The sequence below is a fragment of the Leuciscus leuciscus genome (assembly GCF_965113295.1).
Source record: "Leuciscus leuciscus genome assembly, chromosome: 13".
Classification (NCBI taxonomy): domain Eukaryota; kingdom Metazoa; phylum Chordata; class Actinopteri; order Cypriniformes; family Leuciscidae; genus Leuciscus; species Leuciscus leuciscus.
In genome coordinates this window covers 10623266-10647982 of record NC_138737.1, presented here as the reverse complement: position 1 = coordinate 10647982, position 24717 = coordinate 10623266, and the positions used below count along the sequence as shown (strand labels likewise).

At 37.4% G+C, this 24717-nt stretch overlaps 1 protein-coding gene across 2 annotated transcripts in view; it reads right to left on the bottom strand.

The window, feature by feature from the left end:
- Positions 1-24717, bottom strand: part of glis1b (GLIS family zinc finger 1b) — an 80588-nt gene that overhangs the window by 45781 nt on the left and 10090 nt on the right. For both annotated transcript variants that reach the window (XM_082188474.1, XM_082188473.1), the window contains exon 3: positions 2662-2851. In XM_082188474.1, the coding sequence (XP_082044600.1) occupies positions 2662-2851 (190 nt within the window). The remainder of the gene's footprint in view (positions 1-2661; positions 2852-24717) is intronic.

Below are 24717 nucleotides of genomic sequence, written 5' to 3'. Positions count from 1 at the left end.
ATTCATTTTGCAAACCCTTACATGGTCTTATTAGGTTATAATGTTTGGTTTGTGCTGATCAGAAGCTACTTTTTATGTTCCCCTCTCTTCTGAAACAGTCACTGGATGGGTTTCCACTGCGGTGTACTTTAAACACTGGTTAGATCCACCACAAATGCTCCTGAGCAATTCCATGAATAAATGAAGCAGGAAATTTGGCCTGAACTATGGCTATGAATGGGTATTTAAAAATAAGAAAAGAGAGAGATGAATACAGGCAGGCTGTCATGCTCTGCGTATGACAGGCTTTGATGACACAATAGGGGTTAACCGAAGCCTACATGTGGGCTAAATAGAAGTCACCTGGTTTTGGAGGTATAATAGTGGGCCTCTAAATGCTCTGTGTTTACAATACTCCCCATTATAGTGGGAATCTTTGCCCCCCTTGAATGGGGGTCAAATTTCCCTGTGCGTCGCTGTGATCTTCCACATAATAATTCCTGTCAGTTTGCTCATTATGGATTTGTGTGCAAAGCTCTGGAATGATGTGAGAAGGGCCCTCTGTCCCTGCAGCCTATGAAGGATTTTGTCTAAGTCCCCTTTTCACTTGGTGCGGGAAACCGCTAATGCTAACGCACTGGCTTAAATGAAGCCTCAAGTTTGTCATGAGTCGCTCCATTCAGACTCACCACTTCCTGTTTGGCAGGAGCAGTGACATTCAGCGACAATATTGGGAGAGTTGGATGGCGTGTTTTGAGTGAAAGCACTTTGGAAAGCATCCCTTGCTGTAACTATGGGTTTCAACTGTACTGCGGCTACACAGAAGTCAACAGAAAACCGAGGACAGTCTCTTTTCCTAGCCGTTTAAAAAACAAACGCAGCCAAGAAGCACCATCAGTACTGCAGTGTTTGACAGGCTTGTTTGACTTGTTCCACACTGCATTAAGCCTCAATAAAACAACCTACATTATTTGACTTGCAGATATGTCTTAATGTAATTAGCATCACTATAAAATCGCAGAGACTACAGTATCTTAAAGGGGTGGTTGATTATGATTTCACTTTTTTGACTTTATTTAGTGTGTAATGTTGCTGTTTAAGCATTAACAACATCTGAAAAGTTATGAAGCTCAAAGTTCAAAGCAAAGGAATATATTTGCTTTTAAAGAAATCGTTTTTTAAGGACTACAACAAACAGCTGGTAGGGACTACACGACATTCCTCCCGGGTTAGTGACATCACCTACCCTAAAAGTTACATAAACCCCTCACCCAGGAACGCGATTTATAGATTATCATGACAGAATATGCTAGTCAATGACTAGAAGATAACTACACATAAGCTACGGTGCCTAAATTCATCAACTAACCATTCAGAAATGTCCTGTTGCATTCTACATGTTGTCACTTATTCTTGAGCCTCTCCATTATTGTCTGACTCTGGTTTGAACATAAACATTGACATTTTCAGTGCAAGTCTGTGTGAGGTAAAAGGAAACAAGCTGTTGAAACTCCGCCCTCTGTGTCGGGAGCAGCAGCTCATTTACATTTAAAGGGACAGACACAAAAATGGTGCGTTTTTGCTCACCCTCAAAAAGTGACAATTTGAATATGCTATATAAAAATATCTGTGGGGTATTTTGAGCTAAAACTTCACATACACACTCTGGGGACATCAAAGACTTATTTTACATCTTGTGAAAAGGGCACTACCCCTTTAAACGCTTTACATACTTTACTAGATTTACTAGATCCTCGTGTACAACTTTAAATTTTGAACAGTGTGTTTAATGGGTGTCCTTTTCTGTCTTACACTCACTTCATTTACTGATAATCATGGATAAAAATCCAAAGCAAATACTTGTTGTTGTTTTGTAAACTAAATACATGTATTGGCTTCACTTTGTTTTGTTTTGTTTTGTTTTTTTTATATAAAAAAAAGAGTTTTAATACACTACTGTCCAAAAGTTCAGGGTTGGTAAGATTTTTTTAATGCTTCTAAAAGAATAAATGACTGTTTTCTATTTTAGTATATTTTAAAATGTAACTTATTTTTGTGATGCAAAGCTGAATTTCAGCACCCATTACTTCTTCACAGTCTTAGGTCACATTTTAGTCTTCAGTCACATGATGCTTCAGAAATCATTCTCATATTCTGAGTTTGGTGCTCAAGAAAAGCTTATAAACTTTTGTGCTGCTTAATATTTTTGTGGAAACCGTTATACATTTTTTTTCTGGATTTTTTTAGGAATGGAAAGCTCAAAATAACAGCATTTATTTGAAATAGAAATCTTTTGTAACATTATAAATGTCTTTACAGTCACTTTTGATCAATTTAACAGCAATACTTTCTTTAAAAAAATGTGACCCCAAACATTTAAATGGTAGTGTAGGTGGGAGGCGGTGTATTCACAATCACTCATGAATATTAATTAGGTTATGCAAAATAAATTACAATGATCTTTCAGTGTTTTAGCAAATAAACAGTCAGTGTCATGGAGATCAGATCTGTAGTGGATCAGTCAAAACTGAATGTAAATAACATTATGCTTCAAAATGTTCAAAATTCACTTCATATTTTAAATAGCACATTTAGTTACTGTTTTGTCATAAAAATAAGTTCTCATGTAGCGACTGTTCTTGCTGACCTATCCAAGTGCTCAAATGTGCTGGGAGGTCTCACCTGGCGTCTCGGTGAGGGCTCTCCTGCAGGTGAAGGTTCTGTCCGGGCTGCTCACAGTGGTTTCTGTGGTGGTACTGGGCTCCAGACTGAACTGGCAGGTTTTGCCCAGAGCGCAGTGAGGTTCCTTCTTCTGCTGTCAATTCAGGAGCGCACTCCTTCTCTGAACAGAATGAGATACATCCTCCATTCACTGAAACAGGTGGGAAATACAATAGGTAAAAATTACAGATCTTTAAATCATTTGTCAAACTTTTTAAATCCATTGCATGGCTTTCTGGAATACTTGATTCTGATTGGCCAGTATTCTCAACTCAAATCAACATATGTCTATTTATTTATTTGGGAAGTGAGATACAGTGTGTCATTGCACAAGGAGAAACTGAGTGTATAGCAAATGTCATCTAAATAAAATATGATTTCATAGTGTTTGGAAATATTCATTGAAGGAAAGCCGAAACTCTTTTTGACTCCAGTGTGGGTGCCTGCGTCTTTCAAGTTTTTTATTAACTCAATTTCAGCAATATCATTGCTCACAATGATGATATTAATGCACCACCCATTGAAGTCTGATCAAAACCAGCATCTAAACTTGTGTATAAAGCCAAACCAAAGACAAAAGAAGTTTGGTAAGATATTGTTTCCAAGTACACAAAATGAGAAGGTGACAAGTCATTGCTTTAAAGCAGAGGGGGAAAAAAGTGAGGGAAACAAAGAAATTAGTGTTGAGAGGCGAGAAGAAATGAGAGAAAGGGAAACGGTGGAACAGAAGGTCACAAGACACGCAGGTCCTGTAAAGCACATGCTGGATCCCTGAACTCAATAAACAGAAGAAACATACTTTTCACATCCATTCAAAGAATAATGGTTGTTTATTAAATTTTGGATCATTTTTTCTTGGCTTAAAAATCCCACAGTTGGAATGTCAAACTGTGTTTGTGTATAACATCACTGATCACTGAGCTAAAGCCATGGGCTTTCTTGCTTCATCTGGAGAGGATTGAGAGGTTTGTAAATGACGTTGGGATAGTTAATTCCCAACGGTCTTTTAATTGCGTCCTCCTATTCTTGCATCCCTTAGTAAGCTACTATGCTGTGCCCTCATTTTAAATAGAAATTAAATATTTTAAACATATTTTAGACTTAATTCCTGTATGCGACACTAATAATCGGTTTCACAAGAAGCCTTCAAATGCCACAAACTCAAGTAGAGGTAAACTATACTGCTGATGAGGTGCAGAGAGAATATAGCCAGAAGCCACAGGAATTTTCAACACAAATCTGTTTTACAGATTTTCAAAATTGCTCAATATCATATCTGGGATGCAATTCTAGCCACAAGAGGCAGCTTGTGAAAACAATTTTGCTGTTAGCCCTTTAGCTGAGACCCTTTAACCCCTCAAAATAGCTATTTAAGCAACCATGAAGAACTGAAGACACAAATATGTATGTTTCTTCGAAATAGCAGGTGAACTTTTGAGGCACTGTTGATTAAATGCATAACAACAGTCACAGATAGCAGATGAAATGCCTTTGCTGAACGTGATGACTGGAGTTTAGATGACTCTCCCTAATCCAAACTCTTGTGCAACACAGAAATTGCACATCCAACCTGCAGAAGATGAGGCAAATGGCTCAGCGTCAGAATACTTCACACTCCATATGCTTCTTTTAATGTATTATTCTCCAACTCCAAAAATTTTCTGCCAAGTTACATCAATTCAGATCCAAGTTCACACTAAAAGCCTATATGGACAGAACTATTGGAGAGGTTTAAAGATTTGATGCTTTGTTACATTAACAGAATTAGTCATGGCAAGGTTGCATAAGAGAAGCTTCTCCACATTTGGAAAGTTGGACAGAACGTTAGATTGGATTTATATTGAATTTGCAATAGTAATTCACTGCTGAGTATTGCTCTGGGTTTTGGTCAGAAGGTGGAAGTCTGTGAAAGCTCCCGTTGTGAAAGCTGGGACAAAGAGAAAAAGAGAGAGAGAAAAAAGAAAGAGAATTTTTAATTCTCAGAGAGCAGTGGAATCTACAGCCTACTTGCACTAAAAACATCAAGTATCATCAGATACATAACTAAATTTATGTTTTATTGTATTCTAAAGTCTTATAGGGTTTTATTGCATTGATGGAAACAGTGGAAAGGAAATTATTGGGGAGGCCAGATTCAAACCTGCATTTACCACATGAGCACCACGGGCCACGGAGCACACAAGGCCCTGACTCAGGGCTGGTTCTAGGGGGTTGCCCCTGTGTCAACAAGCTTGGCCCCCCTCTGGCCCCCCTAAGTTTGGAATCGTATCACACCAAACTATTTTCTGAAACTGTAAAATGAAGAAAACAGAAAGAAACAGAAAAAACTACAAAGTTACAGTACTGTGAAAAGTTTTAGGCACTTGTGTGAAAATGCTGTAAAGTGAGGATGCTTTAAAAAATAATGTCATAAATAGATTTTATTTATCAGTGCACTTTTATTGTCCCAGGTACACTTGTGCATAGTTTTACAGGTAGCTTTGCAGGAAAGTTTCTTCAAGCATCTTGTAGACTTTGCAGCAGTTCCTCTGGATTAAATCTGTCTCAGTTTTTTCAGTTTCTTCATGTAATCACAGATGGATTTGAAGATGGTGAGATCAGATCTCCGTGAGGATCATACCGGCTGTTGTCAGACTCCTTGTGCTTCCAAAATTTCACTGGATTATTACAATTAATGGCAAAAGGAATGTTTGGACATGTAAACTGATATTTCCTATTGACACTACAGCAAAATATATAAATAACTGGCTTTTTTGGGATGAAAATACCAATGTGCCTAAGACTTATGCAAAGTACTGTATATATAACAGAAACCTTCAAAAGAGCTTCTTTCCCATACTTGTCATGAAAAATCAAACTGAAAAGGATGGTTTCAACACATTGGCTCTCATCTATACCTGGAAGACAGACAGAACATAGAAGGATGTTTCTTCAGCACTCTCAGAAAACCTCTGATCCTTGACCAAATGTAAGAGAGGGTAAAGGAGGGAGCAGGTTTGCAAGCATTCAGAAGCCATTAAGGAATGACAATCTTGGGTGTGAGATCACTGCTGTGCGGTGCCAATAACACCTGAGGGTAAAGCAGAGCTCTGTGATGAAGACCAGACTGAGGTGCTGGCTTCATTCACAAAAAACACAAGAACAAAATCACAGAGCAGAACCCAACTGAGGGGAGAAAAACACTTCCATTGTCGTTCTTGTTTCACATTTACAAAAGAACAAGGCTTTTGGACTCTGAACAAGTAACACAACTGTTTTAAATGGCAAACGCTCCCATGCTACATATCCATCTTATCCAGACTCATCAACCTTTAAAAAGTCAGAGAAAACACTTCCCATATATTTTGTTGTTGACGTCAAACAACGTCTCTGCTTCCAATAAAGTTCTACATTATTTGGCGCAGCTTCATCTATCATTTGGAAATTAATAACACAGTATTGGACTGGTAAATCATACATTTTTAAACTGTCAATTTGTCCTGTTAATTATTTAGCATATTTTAGGTCTATGCAGATCATGGTAATATTAATACATTTTAATTGAAGTGTAAGGTCATGCAAATCCCTTATTCAGTCAAATTAAGGTCATAAATGATAGGGGAAAAAAATATTGCCTACATTTTCTTTGTCCATTACTGCTATTTTACTCTGTACACTAACATTCAAAAGTCTGAGGTCAGTAAGACTTTTTTCTTTCAAATAAATTCTGTTCTTTTGAACTTTTCTAAAACAAAAAAGTATCATGGTGTCCAAAATATTTAGAATTAAAAACATTATTACTATTAAAAATATTAAGCATCACAACTGTTTGCAACATTGATAATAATAAGAAATGTTTCTTGAGCAGCAAATCAGAATATTAGAATGATTTCTGAAGGATCATGTGACACTGAAGACTGGAGTAATGATTCTGAAAATTCAGCTTTGCCATCACAGGAATAAATTATATTTGAAAATATATTAAAATAGAAAACCGTTATTTTAAATTGTAATATTTTTTGGAATAATATTTCAAATATTAATATTTTACTGTATTTCTGATCAAATAAATGTAGAATTGGTGAGCATAAGAGACTTCTTTCAAAAACATTAAACACTCGTACTGACCCCAAACTTTTGAATAGTAGTGTATTTAAATACCTTTTCCAGTTACTTTTGAAAATGCATGTCTTTTTGCACATGTCTGACATCACAACTGGAGAAAAACCGGATCATTTAAAATCTCATGTTTTTCTTCTCTGTTTTAGTTATCAGGGTATTGTGCATGTAGACACTATCAGTGTTTGAATTTTTTTTCCATTTTTTTTCCATAAACAATTTCATTATTACTAGTTTGGAAGCGTGAAGTAAAAGCAGTTACGAATCACTGCTTTACAGTACCATACAGTAGGAGAAGACACAGTGCAATCTCCCCCCACCCCATAACCCCACCGCTGGACCACAGAGACTCCCTGCATCTGATCAGCAGATGGGTCGGCCATTATTAAATGTAATTGGTGGTAATCTCAGGTGATTTTTTATTTCGGTGACACTTCATTTTCTACAATTCTCGCCTCCTGCCTTTCAAGTCACCTAAGTGCAGCATTAAGTGCTGGAGTGAGACCGAGCTTGTGCCAGCATTTAATGTTTTCAAGTCTTCAGAGATGCTGGCAATGGAAAGCAGATGTGTGAAGATGCAGTAATACTGCAGAACAAGATGGGGGCTTCAGAGAGAGGATGGGAAAGGGGTGCGCGTATGCATGTGTGTGCTGGCGCACGTATGTGTGTATCGATTCTAATGCACGTCAAACATGTGAGTCTACAGAACAACAAGCTGCCAAACCACAAGACAGATGCGTCTGGAAATGCACTGTGACATTTCTACTCAGGCCACTTTAACACCATAAATCATATCATCCGCACTTAAACAGTTAATGAGGATCAGAACTCTCTGATGCACTCTTCTTCCTATATTTGTTTGTCCTTTTCTGCCTTATTAACTCATTAGTGGGGCTAGCTAAGGTGGGGATCACTATTTCTAGAGCTCATACTTTGGGGATTAAACGTTGACATCTGTGATACCTCATATCATGCACCTTGTTGAGAAAAGAACCTCTATCATTTTTCAAAGGGGTCTGACAATGTTTAGTTCAACCTGGTGGACCTTAAAAAGAACAAAATCCTAAAGACTTACATCATATAATATCATAAAGACTTGCGAAGGAAACCACTTATAAACCTCCCAATATAGGGCTGGAACTAACAATTATTTACATAATGGATTAAACTACTGATTATTTCTTTGATTAATCAGATTAAAACAAAAACACAAATTTTATTTCCTGTGTAAATTTAAAAAGTAACTCTACATCCTGCCTAATGTTCCTAGGACTCTAAGACTATGAATACAAACATGTGTAGTAGTTTCATTCATGCATTTGGCAGATGCTTTTATCCAAAGCGACTTGCATTGCATTAAAGGTACATATTTTAATCAGTTCATGCTTTCCCTGGGAATCGAACCCATGACCTTGGCATTGCTAGTGCCATACTCTACTGTTTGCATATTGTTATACATTGTTTCAATTCATTTATAATATTTAGTCAACATTTTTGCTATGCCTTTCCTTTCTCTGATGCTCTCCAATGTCTATTTGATGTGCATGCATGCATATGTTTTTGTTTTAATGTCGTGATAAAACTGAAGTAGCGACAGATATTTTCTTCTGTATTGTGACGTAATACCAGTTTATCAAAAAAGAAAAAAATTTAGGACAGGAGCTTGGTTTTATGCATTGTTTGTTGATTGGATTTTGAGATGTGTGTGTTGCATTCATCAGATAAACGTGAGCTTGCAGGGGCAGGGTTTAATGGGATACTTTACAACTGGGCTTTCAATAAAACTTGGCTGCCTATACAGTAGAAAGGCGAAAGAATTTTTGAAATCAGTGCTACCTGACTAGAGAAAACAGCGAAAAAAGGCTGCTGTCTTACCTTTTGCCAAATAGCAATAAAAACTTCAACACCCATAATGCACTGATATGGATATATTGATATGGATCCACTTAACAGAGTCAAATACCACATTTCTTTAGTAGAAAATACTTCTTTTTTTTTTTTTTTACTTTTTTTTTATTGGAACAAAGAACACAAAGTTATCATGGATGCTACTATATCAGACAGTATCACAAAATAATTCCAACATCTTGATATACAATATCACACTTTCCTCAATGGTTTACATACATAATCCATTTTTCCCACAACTTGATACATTTGTCCAGTTTGAGCCTTAATATAAATGTAAGTCTCTCCATACTGTATATTTCGTTAATGATCCCTAGCCATTGATCCTTAGTTGGAGGGTCAATCTGCAACCATTTACGGGTTATTGCTTTCCTACTGCTTGCTAGCAATATTTTTAATAAATATTTATCCTTGTCTAAAACATTTCCTGGTATTTTAGTAGAAAATACTTCTTAGCAAACTTTTAGTCATAATGATGTCAACTTGTATTGTTTCGGGGTGTAAGAATAAATGTTTAGTGGGGGCTCGTTGAAAAATCAACATTTTAAACTGGATAACCACGAACACAGTGATTTAGGCCAAACGGAGGGGAAAAACTTAAAAAAAACTGCCATTCTGTCAGTTCCACCAAACCACCTGAAGCAAAATATCGTCACATACAGGCAAGAAAGATGTTGCCTTAGTCATGGTCCATTTGACCATTATACTGTTTAAAGAGTAGACAGTACAATACTATTTTCAGTGATAAACCTACCACTACAATAACTGTTCTGTTAATAAAGCTCTCGATCTGACTGTCTGTGGGCGGGGATACAAAAACGTGAAAGTATAATCTAGTTTTCACGAAATACCCGGAGCTGAACGTTTTTGCTGACAAATAAACGTGAATTTCTAAGTCCAGGTAACACCGAGAATGAGTAAACATTGTTCATTTACATTTACTATCAACATTGTAACAATTCAAAGTGGGTTATAAAATCGTCAAAGTTACACTTTAAGCAGATCAAATGATTGGAGAAATCTTGCATATGTCGCCATAGAGGAGTCTGTCATTTTCATGAGATGGTCCAGTAATGACAGTTTGATTTAAAATTACAAGGTAAAAACAAATATTAAATATTAAAAGAATGCATGGATGAATTGTTCACAATAAGATCTATATGCATTGAGAAAATAGGTAGAGTGAATTTTCATTTCATGCCGACTTTAAGCGTGAAATTTAATAGAGACTCGCTTGCTTTATGAGAATAAAAAATATTTGCATGAATTATAACATTTTACAGATAAGAATAACCATCAAATATAAGCTATACACCGGGGAAATGGCATCTCAAGCACATTAAACAGCATACGTACCTGACAGGAACCGACATAAAAGTGCTTATAAGCCTCATTGAAGCAAGAGAGAGCCTTATTAAATGCTTCACTTGGATTAAGCACTTTTCCCAAAGAAACTCGCTCTGTGACCATACTAGACCATTGCTATAGAAATGCATTTTGTAAATTGATGCTGCTAAGTCTCTCTGTGTCTGGTGCACATACCCGATTAATCAACTAAATATATTTGGTTAATCAATTTAATCGATTATTTGCTGTAGTCCTACCCAAAACACCTTGACTGCATAGCAACACCCTGGCAGCCACCTACAACAGTCTATTCAAGTACCATTCACATTTTCATTAGAAAAAAATATTAAAATCTAGTTTCTTTTTCATATTTTATTTCTCAGCTTCTCTCACTGTCTTTATTTTTTCCTTTTTATGGTCTTTTTTTCTTTAGGTGACAAGGTCAGCAGACGCATGAGCAGTGGGATTACACTGAATTCTCTTGCGCTCCTCAACACGGCTGCAGTGTCCAGTGCAGATGTTGCGTATTATCGACAAGAGCCTTTTCCATCTTTAAATCTCATAACTCATGTCTATATTTGTGTCTCCACACAGACCCGGAACTTATTTGTTTGCTTAGTAATGAAGGTTTGATTGAAAACCTGAGGGCACAAGAAAATGAAAAATAACAAAGTCTGGAGGAAGGTTCCCTTAAACAGGTGCATGGCAGAGAGAGAAAAAACTTGATTAAATTAGGAGGGACTGAAATGACTGTTTTTCTTGCTAGATTTTTGGTACCACCAGACCAGGACTTTCATAAGGATGAAATTGGTTTGTTATGGCAGTTTCTGTATGAAGGCAAATCCTAGTTTGTGTTTCACTACTAGGGAAAAAAATGTCCCTTTACAGCATACAGCTGTTAGTATATGTTTCATGTCAAAAGGAAACAAGGTATACCAAAAGCAAAGAAAAGAAAATGATAGCCATCTTATAAAGAAACCACCCGTATGTAAATTTTTAGGTGTAAAGCTATTAAAGAGTAAAGTACTTTGCACTTAATGCACTTATTCCACATTAAGTAGAAATATGTCCTCTAAAAACCTAAGGTAATTAATATTCTGTCATTATTTACCCAGTCTCGTGTGTGTTTTTATGTGGGGAAACAAAAGGAGAAATTTCATATAGTTCATAATGACAATGTCTATGAAGTTCCAAGTGGAAAAAATACAATAAAAGCATCATGAAAGTATCATACATGTAGTTGCTTGTAGTTTATTTGTCTTTTCTTTTTTTTTTCATATGCAAAAGAGCTGCATAAAGTAGATTCTTTGGACCCCCCCAAAAAAATAGCTTATGGGTTTGGAACAATATGGATGTTGAGTAAATAAAAACTGCATTTTTATCATATTATGCATGGTTTTCTCTTTTGCAACCACATGAAAGGATTACTTTCTTTAGCACAGACAAAATTGAGTTTTAAATAATACGCTTAAAGATCTGCTGTAACTTTACACAAGAGTTCATCAAACAAAAGACGAAGAATCGTTTGCTCGTGAGAGGGACAGATGCAGCTGCCCACTGATTTCGTAATAGCCTCGGCTCCTAAAACAGTCCGAACTGACCGCAGACTACTGAACACAAACAAACACAAAACACTGCCTGCACTACTCCTACGGTCCAATGACTAAACCGCACGCTTGGACAAGAGAACCTTATAAATCAAGGCTCACAGTGATTAAAGCATTACATGTCCATTTTAAAACGGTATCAGCCGTGGTGTACACACTCACAGCAAAACAAAAAGATGCAAAAGATAATCTGTCCTGTCTGTGATCAAGCCAATGACAAACGTCTTGACATGCTTCCAGACATCATGATCAGTGTTGATGTTCTTCCATACCTTTGTTGTAATTACTGGGTTCCACTTGGGCATGTCACCACCTGCTGGTGACAGGCTGTCACTGGAGGAGCCTGCGAGTCTGTCCTCTGTGGACTGACGTGGGTGGATCTGGACCACCATCGCTTCGGTTTCCAGTAAGCAGCGGGTGAGGCTGGGTCAGGGTGGTGCTGGAGAACCTGGCAGAGCTGTGGCGATGCCCATTGCGCCAGGGATGGGGTTCGTGGCTCCAGCTTTTCAGTACGTAATGGATATGCTCTCATCAGTTCAAATAAGGTACAATGCAACTCCTGCCATCTAACAAACTTTTAAAACTTTCCAAAGCCACAAAGCATTCAGGTCATCCTTCAAAATCGATGCTCAATGATCCTGAAAATCAACAGCCATCTTCAATGCAGCCATAGTAATCATTATCTTCAACCATTTTGAGCATGATCATCATCAAAAAATGTTTTGACATCATCAAAAGGCCGTTTCACTGAAGGAGCAAGGATGTTGGGTTGTTTTTACAGCTATAACCCCTTTAGAGTCCAATGAGACATGGCTTTATTGCGCTGTCTTCTATTCTATTGTCTTAGAACAAAATGTACATCTAAATCATAACCCAAATTCTCATTTTACCCTACATCCAGGATACATCCAAGTTACTGGAAACGATTTTACATCAGGCCCACTGAAATTTATAGAGTGTGAAATACTTACAATAAAGACATTTATAATGTTACAAAAGATTTCTGTTTCAAATAAATGATGTTCTTCTGAACTTTCTATCATCCCAGTTTCCACAAAAATGTTAAGCAGCACAACTGTTTTCAACATTGATAATAATAAGAAATGTTTCTTGAGCTGCAAATCAGTATTAGAATGATGTGGCACTGAAGACAGGAGTAATGATGCTGAAAATTAAGCTTCGCCTCACAGAAATAAAATAACATGTTAAAATATACTATACTAAAAGTGAAAGCAGTTATTTTAAATATTATTTCACAATATTACCAATTAAAACTAAATCATGTCATGCTCCTTTAAAAATAATGCACTGTAAAAATAGAACAGGAAAGTTGTTTTGTAATGAACAGCAGTAAGAAACGGGTTCATAAATGGAGCTCTTGTTTTGTAGAGTACGTACAGGATGAGGTTACTGGAAACAATTTTATATCAGGCCCACTGAAATCTATAGAGTGTGAAACACTGGGGGTGATTACAATGTAAATGCATCAGTAGCGCGGGGCTGCGGTACATTCCTGTGTCTTGTGCAGTAAAAACGTACAGCTTTAACATTAAGACTCAGGGTTCCTCATCACAGGCTGCTGTTCTGGCTTTTATGGGATCTTGACGGCTCTTTGGGGCTTTGTAAAAACACAAGAACTTCGGGACCTCTGAGGCCCCGTGATACTGCCGCAGTGGAACTGTACGGGTTGCATTATGTCGTTTCGGTTTTGTGTGTGTGTGCGCAAGCATGCAACTCATGTAGAAATGTGCTATATGCAAGAAACTGTTTTGCTTCTGTATGTCTTAGCAGTCATTCTAAGCTTCGAGACAAAACAATTAAGCCATGTTTGAACAGAAATAGAGCTTTTCTTCTAAAGAAAAATGCTTTGGTTTCTCTGTTTGCCCTCTGATGTCATATTTTAATTATCTTGAATTCCCTGCAAAGATTATGTGAAATTAATTCCACTTGCAAAATATCTTTTCACACTAAATCAGGCTGTCAGGGTTGTGACTTAATAACACAGTTCTCGCATAATCCTTATTATGAAAACTGGCTTTTGTAATTAAAAGTGAAATGCAGTCTTGTACAGTATCCAACATTCTAAGCACAAATTCCTGTACTGAATGAGTCAAGGCTAATATTCTCATTTGAAGCATTCCTAAGGTATGACAGCTAATGGTCAGCACGTCATTTCCAATAAATAAATGACGAAGGGAGTTTTACTATGCACTTTCAGGCATCCTATTAGCCTAGTTCATTTCAGTTGACTACAATAAAAGACAAATTATCCACTCTGCTCTTCACACAAATGGAGTCAACGGCTGTCCTGTCGCTGCCTGCAGCCAAAAACACGCTCTGTACACAACTGTATTGGCCCACATTACCGAGTATGGCGTTCACTTTAGGCTGCTTCCAATATTTACAAGCAAGCTTGAAACTGTGAGAGAATTCGATTGAATGCAGATGGCAGGAAGTTCCACTCAAATGACAGTGGCCAAATTCAACCGCAAAACATGAGAGGAACCTCACAAGCACACATCGCATATCCTCTTTCCAAATTCTAGTACACTTGTCTGAAGCTAAAGAAGACTATAAACATTATATACCATTCAAAAGTTTGGGGTCAGTAAGATTTTTTTAAAAGAAAGTAATATATTCTATTAGGCAAAGACACGTTAAATTATTACATATTCGGGTCTTTAGTGACCCGGATCTAATTCTAAAATGTATGGATCTCTAACTGCCGCAATAGTATTGTCACGTGTCAGTGCTTGTTTGGACTTTAAGTTTGCGTTTTGTTTGGTTCCTGTTTTCCTTGGTTCTTTTCCCGCCACTCCTTCGTTTCTATGGTTACTGTCACTTAGTTCAGCTGTATCACCTGTGTTTAGTTAATCATCATCATCTGTATTACCTGTGTTCCGTTAATCAGTGTCATCTGTGTTTGTATTTAAGTTCCGTCTGTTCAGTCAGTCTTTTTCCGATCTGTTATATTTATTGTGTTCTGCTGTCCTGTATTTAATTACATTAAACGTTCGTTCTTGGAAATATATCTTCGTCTCCGTCTGCCTTCCTGCAACCACCCGTGACAAGTATAAAACTGTTCTGATATTTTAATAACAATTATAAAAGACTAAAATAAAGCATATTTTGTTACCTTTTGGAACTTGGAAGCTTTTTCACTAGATCCACCAACAAGTGACAGTGACACTAATATTTGATTGCGATCAGTAGTCTACTTTACGGAGCCCCTAAAGCAGGGGTGGGCAACTCCGGTCCTGGAGGGCCACTGTCCTACAGAGTTTAGCTTCAACCCTAATCAAACACACCTGAACAAGCTAATCAAGGTCCTCAGGATTACTAGAAAATTACAGGCAGGTGATTTTTTCAGGGTTGGAGCTAAACTCTGTAGGACAGTGGCCCTCCAGGACCGAAGTTGCCCACCCCTGCCCTAAAGGGACATGGTGGTGGAAAAAATTTGGGATGGGGAAAAAAATATATTTTTCAAATCTTTTACGTTCCCCAGAGAAACTTAATGTTCCGGGAAAAACCAGGTACACGAGGACCAGGCCTGGACTTTTATGTTATATTTAGGTGTGTGCGGCAGTCGCCCGTAAGGGGCTGCCGCCTTTACTTTCGTTTTGTTGTTTGTTTATTTTATGATTATTAAAGTGTTTGAATGTTCGCCGGTTACCACCTCCTTCTTCCTGTAACAACATACCTCGTCACACTGGTGCCGATTCTGCCGAAACCTGAAGGAAGGAAGAACGCGCTGTCAAATAGCCCTCGCTGATGTGGGGAATAGAGCGAAGTCTCGTGAGCACCACCTCTGTTCCCGACTCCTTCCCATAACAACTAACTTCGTTATACTGAGGATACTTGTGAATTATTTTGTTTCATGCCTGCAGTAATTATGAGTGAAAGATCACATCATCATTGTGTAGGACATTGCCACCTTGACAAATAAAGGTGAATTGCTAATTGAGTCAACAGAGATTGAATTATTGTTGCGCATAAATAAATATAGGCCTACTTACACTATTACATACCTTGGGTCGTTAGCGACCCTACAGTATACTTATAGAAAACAGACATTCTTTTATTTTTTCTTGTAATATTGTTTATAATGAATTTGAGGAATACGAAAAAGGTTGAAAGGTCTAACTTTAAAACATGAATGAGGGGAAGGGTAATGAATGACGTCCCGGGTCGTTAAAGACCCGATTTATGCGTTCAAGGTTTGATCGCCAAATCAGCATATTAGAATGATTTCTGAAGGATCGTGTAACACTAAAGACCGGAGTAATGATGATAAACATTTAGCATTGCCATCACAGGAATAAACAACATTTATAATTTTTTATTAAATGCAGCCATGATGAGCTTAAGAGACTTATCAATCCCAACATTTGTATATACTGTATATATAAAATGTGAAGAGTATTATGAGTGGCAAGAATTGTTTAGGAACCCCATTGAGAACAGTATTATGAGACGTGTTTGTAATTGAATTATAAATAAATAGAACAACGTTTGACAACGATTATATAGTTATCTATGTAGCATAGCCCTGCCTGCAATTCTCTAAGGGATCCTTTGTTATTAGATAGGAAAACCAGATGGTTATGTGAGGAACACAACAGAGAATCATATTTCATTTCCTATTTTTTGCTATAGTTGTTTTAGTGGAGGAAAATAAAATCATGGAAGCTTTCTTTCAGAATAAGACGTTCAAAGCATTCGGAATAATTGTTTTGGCTTTGAAGTCTCTGGCAGGGATCGGGATGAAATCTTACAACCAGACTCACACACTGAGTAGTCTTGGTGATTAAGAAATGACTTGGCTCCATGACTTTTTTTTTTAAGAGTCATGATTTGCTTTGACAAACGGGGCAGAGAAGGAAAAGCTTTTATTTTGATTTGATTATTCATCTTGTTTCATGTTTCCTGCTAAAGACCCATGCTTTCCTAATACAGTGTGCAGAGATGACCAGTCCAAGCTGAAACAAGAACATAATCCCTGCTGATATCCTCAAACAAATGTTATCTGCAAATTCACAGCAGATGACGGAGCTGGCTGCACTCTGCAATGGTAAACTAACTTAGTCACTATCAAAGCTCTCTCTAAGTCAAGCATCATAGCCACGGTTAAGACTGTTTCGGGCTTTGAAGAACACAATAGAGGAATTCAACCCAAGGCGACTTCACAAATAAATAGAACTGTCAAAATTGAGTCCATGCTTATACTCTTGATTCTTTCTAATATGAAAATTGCATCATAGAGAGCTCAAAATCAATAACCATGCTTACAAGAACATAATTTTCCAATTAAGGTCCAGATTTTGGTCAAAGGAATAATTCACAAAGAAATGAAAATATATCTCACGGATCACACAAGGAGAAAATTCTGTGGCAATTTTCCATGCTCTTCTCTATGCAATTACAATTAAGCTTACAAGCTTTAAAAAGCAAAAAGCATCACAAAGGCATCATAAAAGTGGTCAAGACAATCCTTCTAAAGCCATATAGTATTTTGGTACATTAATAGGTAAAGTAGAGCTGTCTGGTTGATTGGTGAATGAATCATTGGAACTTTTCAATGAATAATCTGATCCTATGATCCAATAATTCAATTATTCAAAGATCCAATCGCAGATTATCAGTGAATAACAACTTACATTTTGGTCTGTTCTTGACACAAAGCTATCATATACAGTATATTCAGTATACAGCATATTACAATGATTTCTAAAGAATCATGTGACACTGAAGACTGCTGAAAATTCAGCTTTGCATCACAGGAATAAATTAAATTTGAAAAAAAATTATAAATATAAAGCATATATTTTAAATTGTAAAAATATCTCACAAAATAATTGATCAAATAAATGCTGCCTTGGTGAGCGAAAGAGACTTCTTTTAATAACATGAAAAAAATCTTACCAACCTAACTTTTGAATGATATAGTGAAAATTACTATTCTGTACAGTCATTATTCGGAAGAGGGTGTTTACATGACAAAGTCAGTTGTTTAATTAAACAAGAATATTTCCATATTAATATGTCTGTTTAATATGTAAAATAACTGACTTTCAAAGTTTAGAAATAAGCACAGGGGGCCCCAACACACACATTTCATATTCTCAGAATATTCACAAGGGTGCCTATTTTCCATCACCCTCAAACTGCATAGAGTTTCAAACCACACATATATCCCTGAACGGAAGTGGGCAAAACAATGTGACTCTTTTTGTTTTGTGGGGTATCGTCCTCACAAACCACAGGATCATTAAAAACTGAGCCCCTTTTATAGCTTCCCCAAAACCACTGTCCCACTCAGGCCCCTGGTAACACGAGAGGGGACAGATCAGCAGACAATATACATCATCGCACATCAAACGGGGCCCTCACAATGCAAACGTCCCCAGAGAGAAGAAGAAGAGAAGGTAGGGCATCCGTCAGCACAGGAGCCCCTGGTCAGGAATAACACGCCGGCTGCTGGTTTGAGAAATGAGGGCTGTAAGAACCTAAAAAAGGCAAAGGGAGAGCAAGGGCAGCATGCATAAAAAAAGCAGGGCATCATGGGGTGATTTTAATGGAAATTCTTTCAATCTTAGTCCAGCGATAGAGTTTGTATAGGGGAAGGTGGTAAATAACAGGGTATTTATGCAGACAGCGAGTCATATCCAGCTGAGGAGACGGGCCCACCGTCAGCGTGGTTTAAGAGCAAACCTTTTCTCGGGTCACAGGCCCTGGTGTTTTCTCTGCTTGCTTGATAGCCATCTTTTCTTAACTACATGTGGTAAACAACGTCATTACAACAAAACGCCTTGAGTTATGACTCAACTAACAAGTTCACGGTTCGATTCCTGATCCAGAGCTTTGCTAATATCTCATAAACATCGCTGAAAGTCAGTTAGCTAGTGTTTTAGTGGATCTTTATTCCCTCTCAGGGCTGTAAGCATGACTTAACACCAGCATTTTCACACAAACTGGCATTAGCTGTGCGTTTATGAACTATAAATCATATTCATTTCATCCCTAGACTTTTCCAAAAAAGACTCCAAACCCATAAAGAGTTTGTTTTTCATTTCACTCTGAAAGAGCTTTGAAATGCAAATATTTGTTTCCTTTGCGAGAAAAAAATACTAAAATCTGAGGCGAAATATGAATTCTTGCCATTTTACATCATCGCTAACACAAACATGTTAAAAATGGGTCCATGGTGGGTTCCTACAGGCTTTTTTGTGTGCTCTTAAAAGAGTGAGTTTTGGCCAGCAGTAGTGTACATATCCTAATGATTTGCTAGCCAATTATTGGACTTGATTCCTGCTTTCCGAACTCTTGAGACTTGTAGAAAGCTGGCATCTACAAGCTGTACAAATGTGATTTGACGTGCAGCAGGTGGTCAATTCGACATCGCCAGTCTATCGGTAGGTCTAATAAGCCTTGATGACATGCCTAAAACCTAGATATTTTACAGTAGTTTAAAATTCAGTATTTTACATTCATCCTAAGCTGATCGCCTTGGGGGTGATTATATTTATTCTAAAAGTATGTAATGTATTTCCTTTATGTAGACTGCTGTTTGTTCAGTCAGTGTTGTGTGCATAATTTGATTTTAAAACTAACTTATAAAGAGTAAAAGAAGGAAAGCACTTATTTTCACAGCTTGTTCCCTGCAAGAACTCACACATGATTGTTATCATTTTAAAAGCTTTTAACATTAAGCGTTCTGATCTAATTTAAGTTTTATCAAAAAGCAAGCAAAACAAATCACTGAGATAATGATGAGAAAGCATGTACAACATTGAAAACATGTACATCGAAAGCTATTACGCAAGTCTTTTTTTTTTTTTTTTTTGCTGGCTTCCCTACATTTTTCTGCCATCAAGTAATCCTCAAAGACAACCCTTCTATTTGTCACTATATCCAAACTATATGGAGTTAATTAAAGCACAAAGTGATCTGAATATGTGGCTAACCCCATGTAAACAAAGAGAACATATGAAAATACAACTCAAAGTCCCCTTCAAGATGTGTGGTTGGCAGCGATCTGGTGAATTGGAATGAGAAACATGTTTAAAAAGCTCTGTGCTTCCAATCGAAGAGGCATTCACGAAACGGAGGAGGAGGGTGTGGGAGAACCAAAAGTCCTTCAAAATTATGCTGTGTGCCTAACGTCATTTCTCCCCATATGCTTCACTGATAAGATGTTTGTCAAAACATGTTGTAACATTATGGAGACAGGATTGCTTTTTTAATGAGTGATTTAGCGTAAATACTGAAGCAAATGTCGAGATCCATATAGATACATCAAGTAGTCAAGATCTGGTTGGTTAGTATGTCAACCCCTGCTGGTAGAAGCTGCAATATTTGGTTCTAAAAAAGCACCTTTCTTCATTGACATACATTCAAAAGTTATGGAAGCTTGTTTCCGTCGAAAAATAAAAAGGTAATTGCGAACTACCTTACCTAAAATCAGAATCTCACAATTCAGATTTGTTTCTTGCAACTGTGAGATATAAACTCGCAAATTGTCGCAATTACATTTTTTTTTTTTAAAGAGCAAGAATTGTGAGATATAAACTCACAATTCTGAGAAATAACATCCAAATTTTGAGATATAAACTTGTAACTGAAAGAGAAAATGGAGTTTATAACTCGCAATTTCGAATTTATATCTCCCAATTCGGAGTAAAATAAATATAAATAAATTCGCAATTACAAAAAAGAAACTCACAATTGCGAGACATTAACTCACAATTATTTTTTCTCGCAAGTGTGAGTTTATTTTTTGCAATTCTGAAAAAATAATCAGAATTTTGAGCTAAAAAGTTGCGATTACTTTTTTTGTTTTGTTGTTTTTTGCACTAGTTTTTTTATTCAGTAGCGGAAACAAGCTTTCATAAAAAGTGGTATTGTAACAAAATGTATATATTTTTAAATACTTCGACATGCTATTTATAGAGCTACAAAAATGGCAAAATATTTTAAATGTAATTTTTTTTATCTGAATTTTAGATGTAACATTTACAAAAAAAAATGTTGTGTGGCTAGTTTGAATCTGAATTTTGTAAATTTGAAGTTTCACCAAGCCAAAGAATTTTAATAGCTCTGTGATGGCTAAAATGCTTAGTTCAACTTCACCTTTGGCCTAGTTTTTGTATGATCTTTATGCTAAATTATAATCTGAATATTTACAGCTAATTTCACCCCAAAAGATTGCCGTTTAAAATACAAAACTATAAAATGTCATAAAACAGTTACATTTTGTTTAATGCCACATTTTTACAATCCAAATGTATAACATTTTATTTTAAAACTTTAAAATAAGCCATACAAAATTAAATGCTATTAAATGTCACAAGAATTCAAATGTACAAAATTCAAATTCCCATCCATTAACCATGATGAATAGAAATGTTAACGTATATCTTTCTCCAGCTAAACCTCTTGACGTCATGAAAAGTCAATCACTGTAAAGGCTCACATTGTTATGACAATACAATCCTCTAGGCAGTCCACTGTCTCCACTCTGTAACATCCTTGAAAATAAGTGTGCCGATTCTAAAGTGAAACCAGAGCCTCCAGATGAGCGCGAACGTCTCCGGTAAGGCTCGCTCTCATTCGCAAAGTAACCCTGCAGACAGAAGGTATGTGTTAGTCACTGTTTGATTCAGGCATATTTTCAATGGAGGCTCATTGAGAAACAGGGTCTGTTTTGACTCGGTCATCTTTGAGAAAGCCTGGTCTTGGAGACTAGCAGCATTTGTAAAAGATTAGTAGGCTAGCTCTCGTCTACTGTGCTCGGGTCAGGTAGAGTGCAGTAAGCAGACAGTTATAATGCCGATATCTCTCCATCTACAGTGGACAGGAACATTCTTACAACATGGACGGCCCTGTAATCCAATTAAGCCCTGCAAAAGATATGACCTTTAGGCATGAAGCTTAGGTTTACAGGTATACCCAGGCCCATTTTTTGCATCGTAATGCAATTTCTTTGTGTCGCAAATCAGAAAATCCCTTTTGATGAATCTTTCTGCGGCAAGTTCCTGAGCATTAAACTCTCGATCGATCTTTCTGTCAGCGTGGAGAGCAAATATGCTTTGTCATTGCGGGAACAGGCCCAGTTGGGGTGCGTTCGCCGTGTAACACAGCGAAAGCAGATCGTTCTGCCTTAACCTATCATTAGCCAAAAGAATAAATGCAAACCAACTGTGCGAGAACAATAAAATAATTTGTCAAGGGAAAAGGGTGCAGATAAATTCTGGGACTCATTTTCCAGCTGGCCTGAGAAGTAAAATCGCTGGCCAAGTCCACAGCACCTGGCTGTCAGAGCTTTCATACAGCCTTACTTCATTTCAGTTTTTAAAAAGCAAAGCTGTTAGGTCATTCACAACACAAGCACCTAATTCACTTTTTTTCTCCCAGTGTTAGTCAACATTTTACTTTTTTAGGGCAAGAATCAAGTAAACAGCAAAAAAAAAGGGCAAAACGAGAGTCTCAGAACACATACCACGGCTTCAGCCAGAATTTCTCTCTTTTTCTCCTCTGAATAATCTTGTCAGAAACTGCAAGTGATATATAACAACTGTTTCCTGTTGCCTGTGTCATCTTTTTTCTTTAAATAGGAACCTTGTGAAGTCGGGCGTTGCTTTATGTGTAGATTTAGGAACACTAGCAAATCAGTTATATGGTATAGCGTAGTTTTGTGGACCGGCCCTGCTGTAAAGCGCGAACGTGGAGCCAAGGGAAGGCCGTAAATGTCAAGCACGGCCTGGACAACAGAGTGACCTGGTTCTGATTAGCCTGAGATTGTTTTCGTTTCCACTTTCTCCACGGAGATATTGAGCACACACACACATACATACATCCATAAGATCCAGCAGTGTATGACCTCCCTCACATGTGTTAGTTCAATAAGAAACACAAGTGCATGAGAAATGAAGGTTACGTGTGACAGATGCGCTCAACAAGCATTCCCCGCTCCGTCACTTACAAATGTGACTTAGAGCTCACCAAGAGTACTTCCTGATTCTCCAATCAGTACTAGTTACATTCCTATTGACTGCCAACAGTATCGCCCCTTATGTATATTTATAGTCACCATGAAATAAAAAATGAAAATTTTGATGGAATATTGCAGTATTTATTATAAATTATTTATCCGTGCACAACCCTTTTTTTTTTATTCATGTGCCCTCATAATCTTAAAGTGCCCCTATTATGCTATTTTAAAGTTTCCTAATGTTGTTTTGGAGTCTCCTACAACAGGTTTACATGCATCAAACCTCAAAAAACTTGCACGGACTTGGCACATCACCACTTTTTCAATGATTCTCAAACGACTCGTCAGATGAATCAATCTCTCAAAATCCCTCCTTTCCGCGAGCTACTCTGCTCTGATTGGCCAGACAGCTCAGTCTGTTGTGATTGGTTCACCGCGTACAGCGCGCGTTTCGAAAACAAAAACGCCCATTGCCATAACAACGTCAGCTCTGCTTGTCCTGCGAGTCCATATCAATGCGAGTGCGAGTCAAAAGATGAAACATTGGAAGAACTATTCATTCAACCCGAACCTCCAGCAAGGACGACTCGAGCAGGATGTTTCTCAGTGATTCACTACTCAGTTTGAGGTACATTATGAGATGTTGCAACTGTAATTCCTCACCAATCAGCATTAACAAGTGCATGTCCATCAACAAACCGATTATTTTACTTGTACTTATTTATTTACTGAGTATTTTTTCTAATTTATTGCGGTGAACATGTGGAAACTGTATCAATAACAGTGCATAGCCGAGCTCTAGCGTGAATGACTGATGTAACATAATTGTTGGTAAAACAAATCTTGTTCCATGCTTATTCTTTCCTCAAAGTAATGAGAAAGACAGACGATCTGCATTAATAGACACAGTTTTAGGTAATAGTGGCCCACAACTGATTAGCAGAAATATTTCAGTAAGACAGTAATAATGTGAGTTAATCAGTTAGCAGGAGACCTACACAATATAAAACTCAAAACTAAGTATTTTGAACACCATCTTTCAAGGGCAAGAGGTTTGCGAATCCTGCATTGAACTTTACCTTCACATTGTAGAGCACAGCGTCTTCTCGACATGATGCTGTCCAGTATCCACAGGAATCAACTGTCAGTTTGAGGGGGTTTAAGTTTTCCCTGGTGTCTGCACGCGCAATAAGTGGGCGGGCAATATGCTAATGTTTTGTCTTGACGTCACAACGAAACGGCTTATGACTAGTTTGAAAAACGATTCATTTCATTGACTCAGAGTCGACTCTTACTTTTGAAAGACAATAGCTTTATATACGGTGCACTTTCAGATTTAAAACTTTGCAGGATGTTTTCATTCACTTAGAGCTATGTTACACACTACAAAGAATGAACTTCCCCTCCCACTTGCAATGGCATCTCTTCTCTGATGAGTATTTACTGGCGCTCACATGAGATCGACCAATAGCAAAATCACAATGATCCAAACGATTCCTGATGGACATAAACAAAAAAGAATTGTTGTTCGAGAAGCCGTTTCACTGGGACATATGTCACAATAGGGAAGAAAAGGCTAACGCAACTTCCTTTTCATGCCGACTTTAAGTGTCTAACGTGAATTACAGTCAAACTGATTTGCACCCAAATGCACTAAGAAAGGGTTTCTCATGCATTCTAGAAGTGCACGGCCGGTTGAAAGAAAACTGGAGCAGTCTGCCATAATGGGATGTCTTATTTCTCATATTAATGGGACGTTTGACAGTGGAATTAATGCTGCGTCAACACTAGAGAAGTATCTTAACTTTTATGGTACATTTGCTACAGCATGATGAGTATGTTCTCGTGCACACATATGCACATAAAGGGGTGACTCCAATGGAAAGTTTGGCACAGACCGGGCCCTGGAAAACTCATCTGTGAGATTGCGGTCAGGGCTTAAAGGGTGAAATAGTGGGGGAAATATTTGTGGTAGATGATAAGTCAGCAAACTCAGTGCAAATTGTAAAAAGCTGAAGTCAACATTCATTCCTCAAATTCCTCTCATCCTGTTAAAGGGCCGGGACG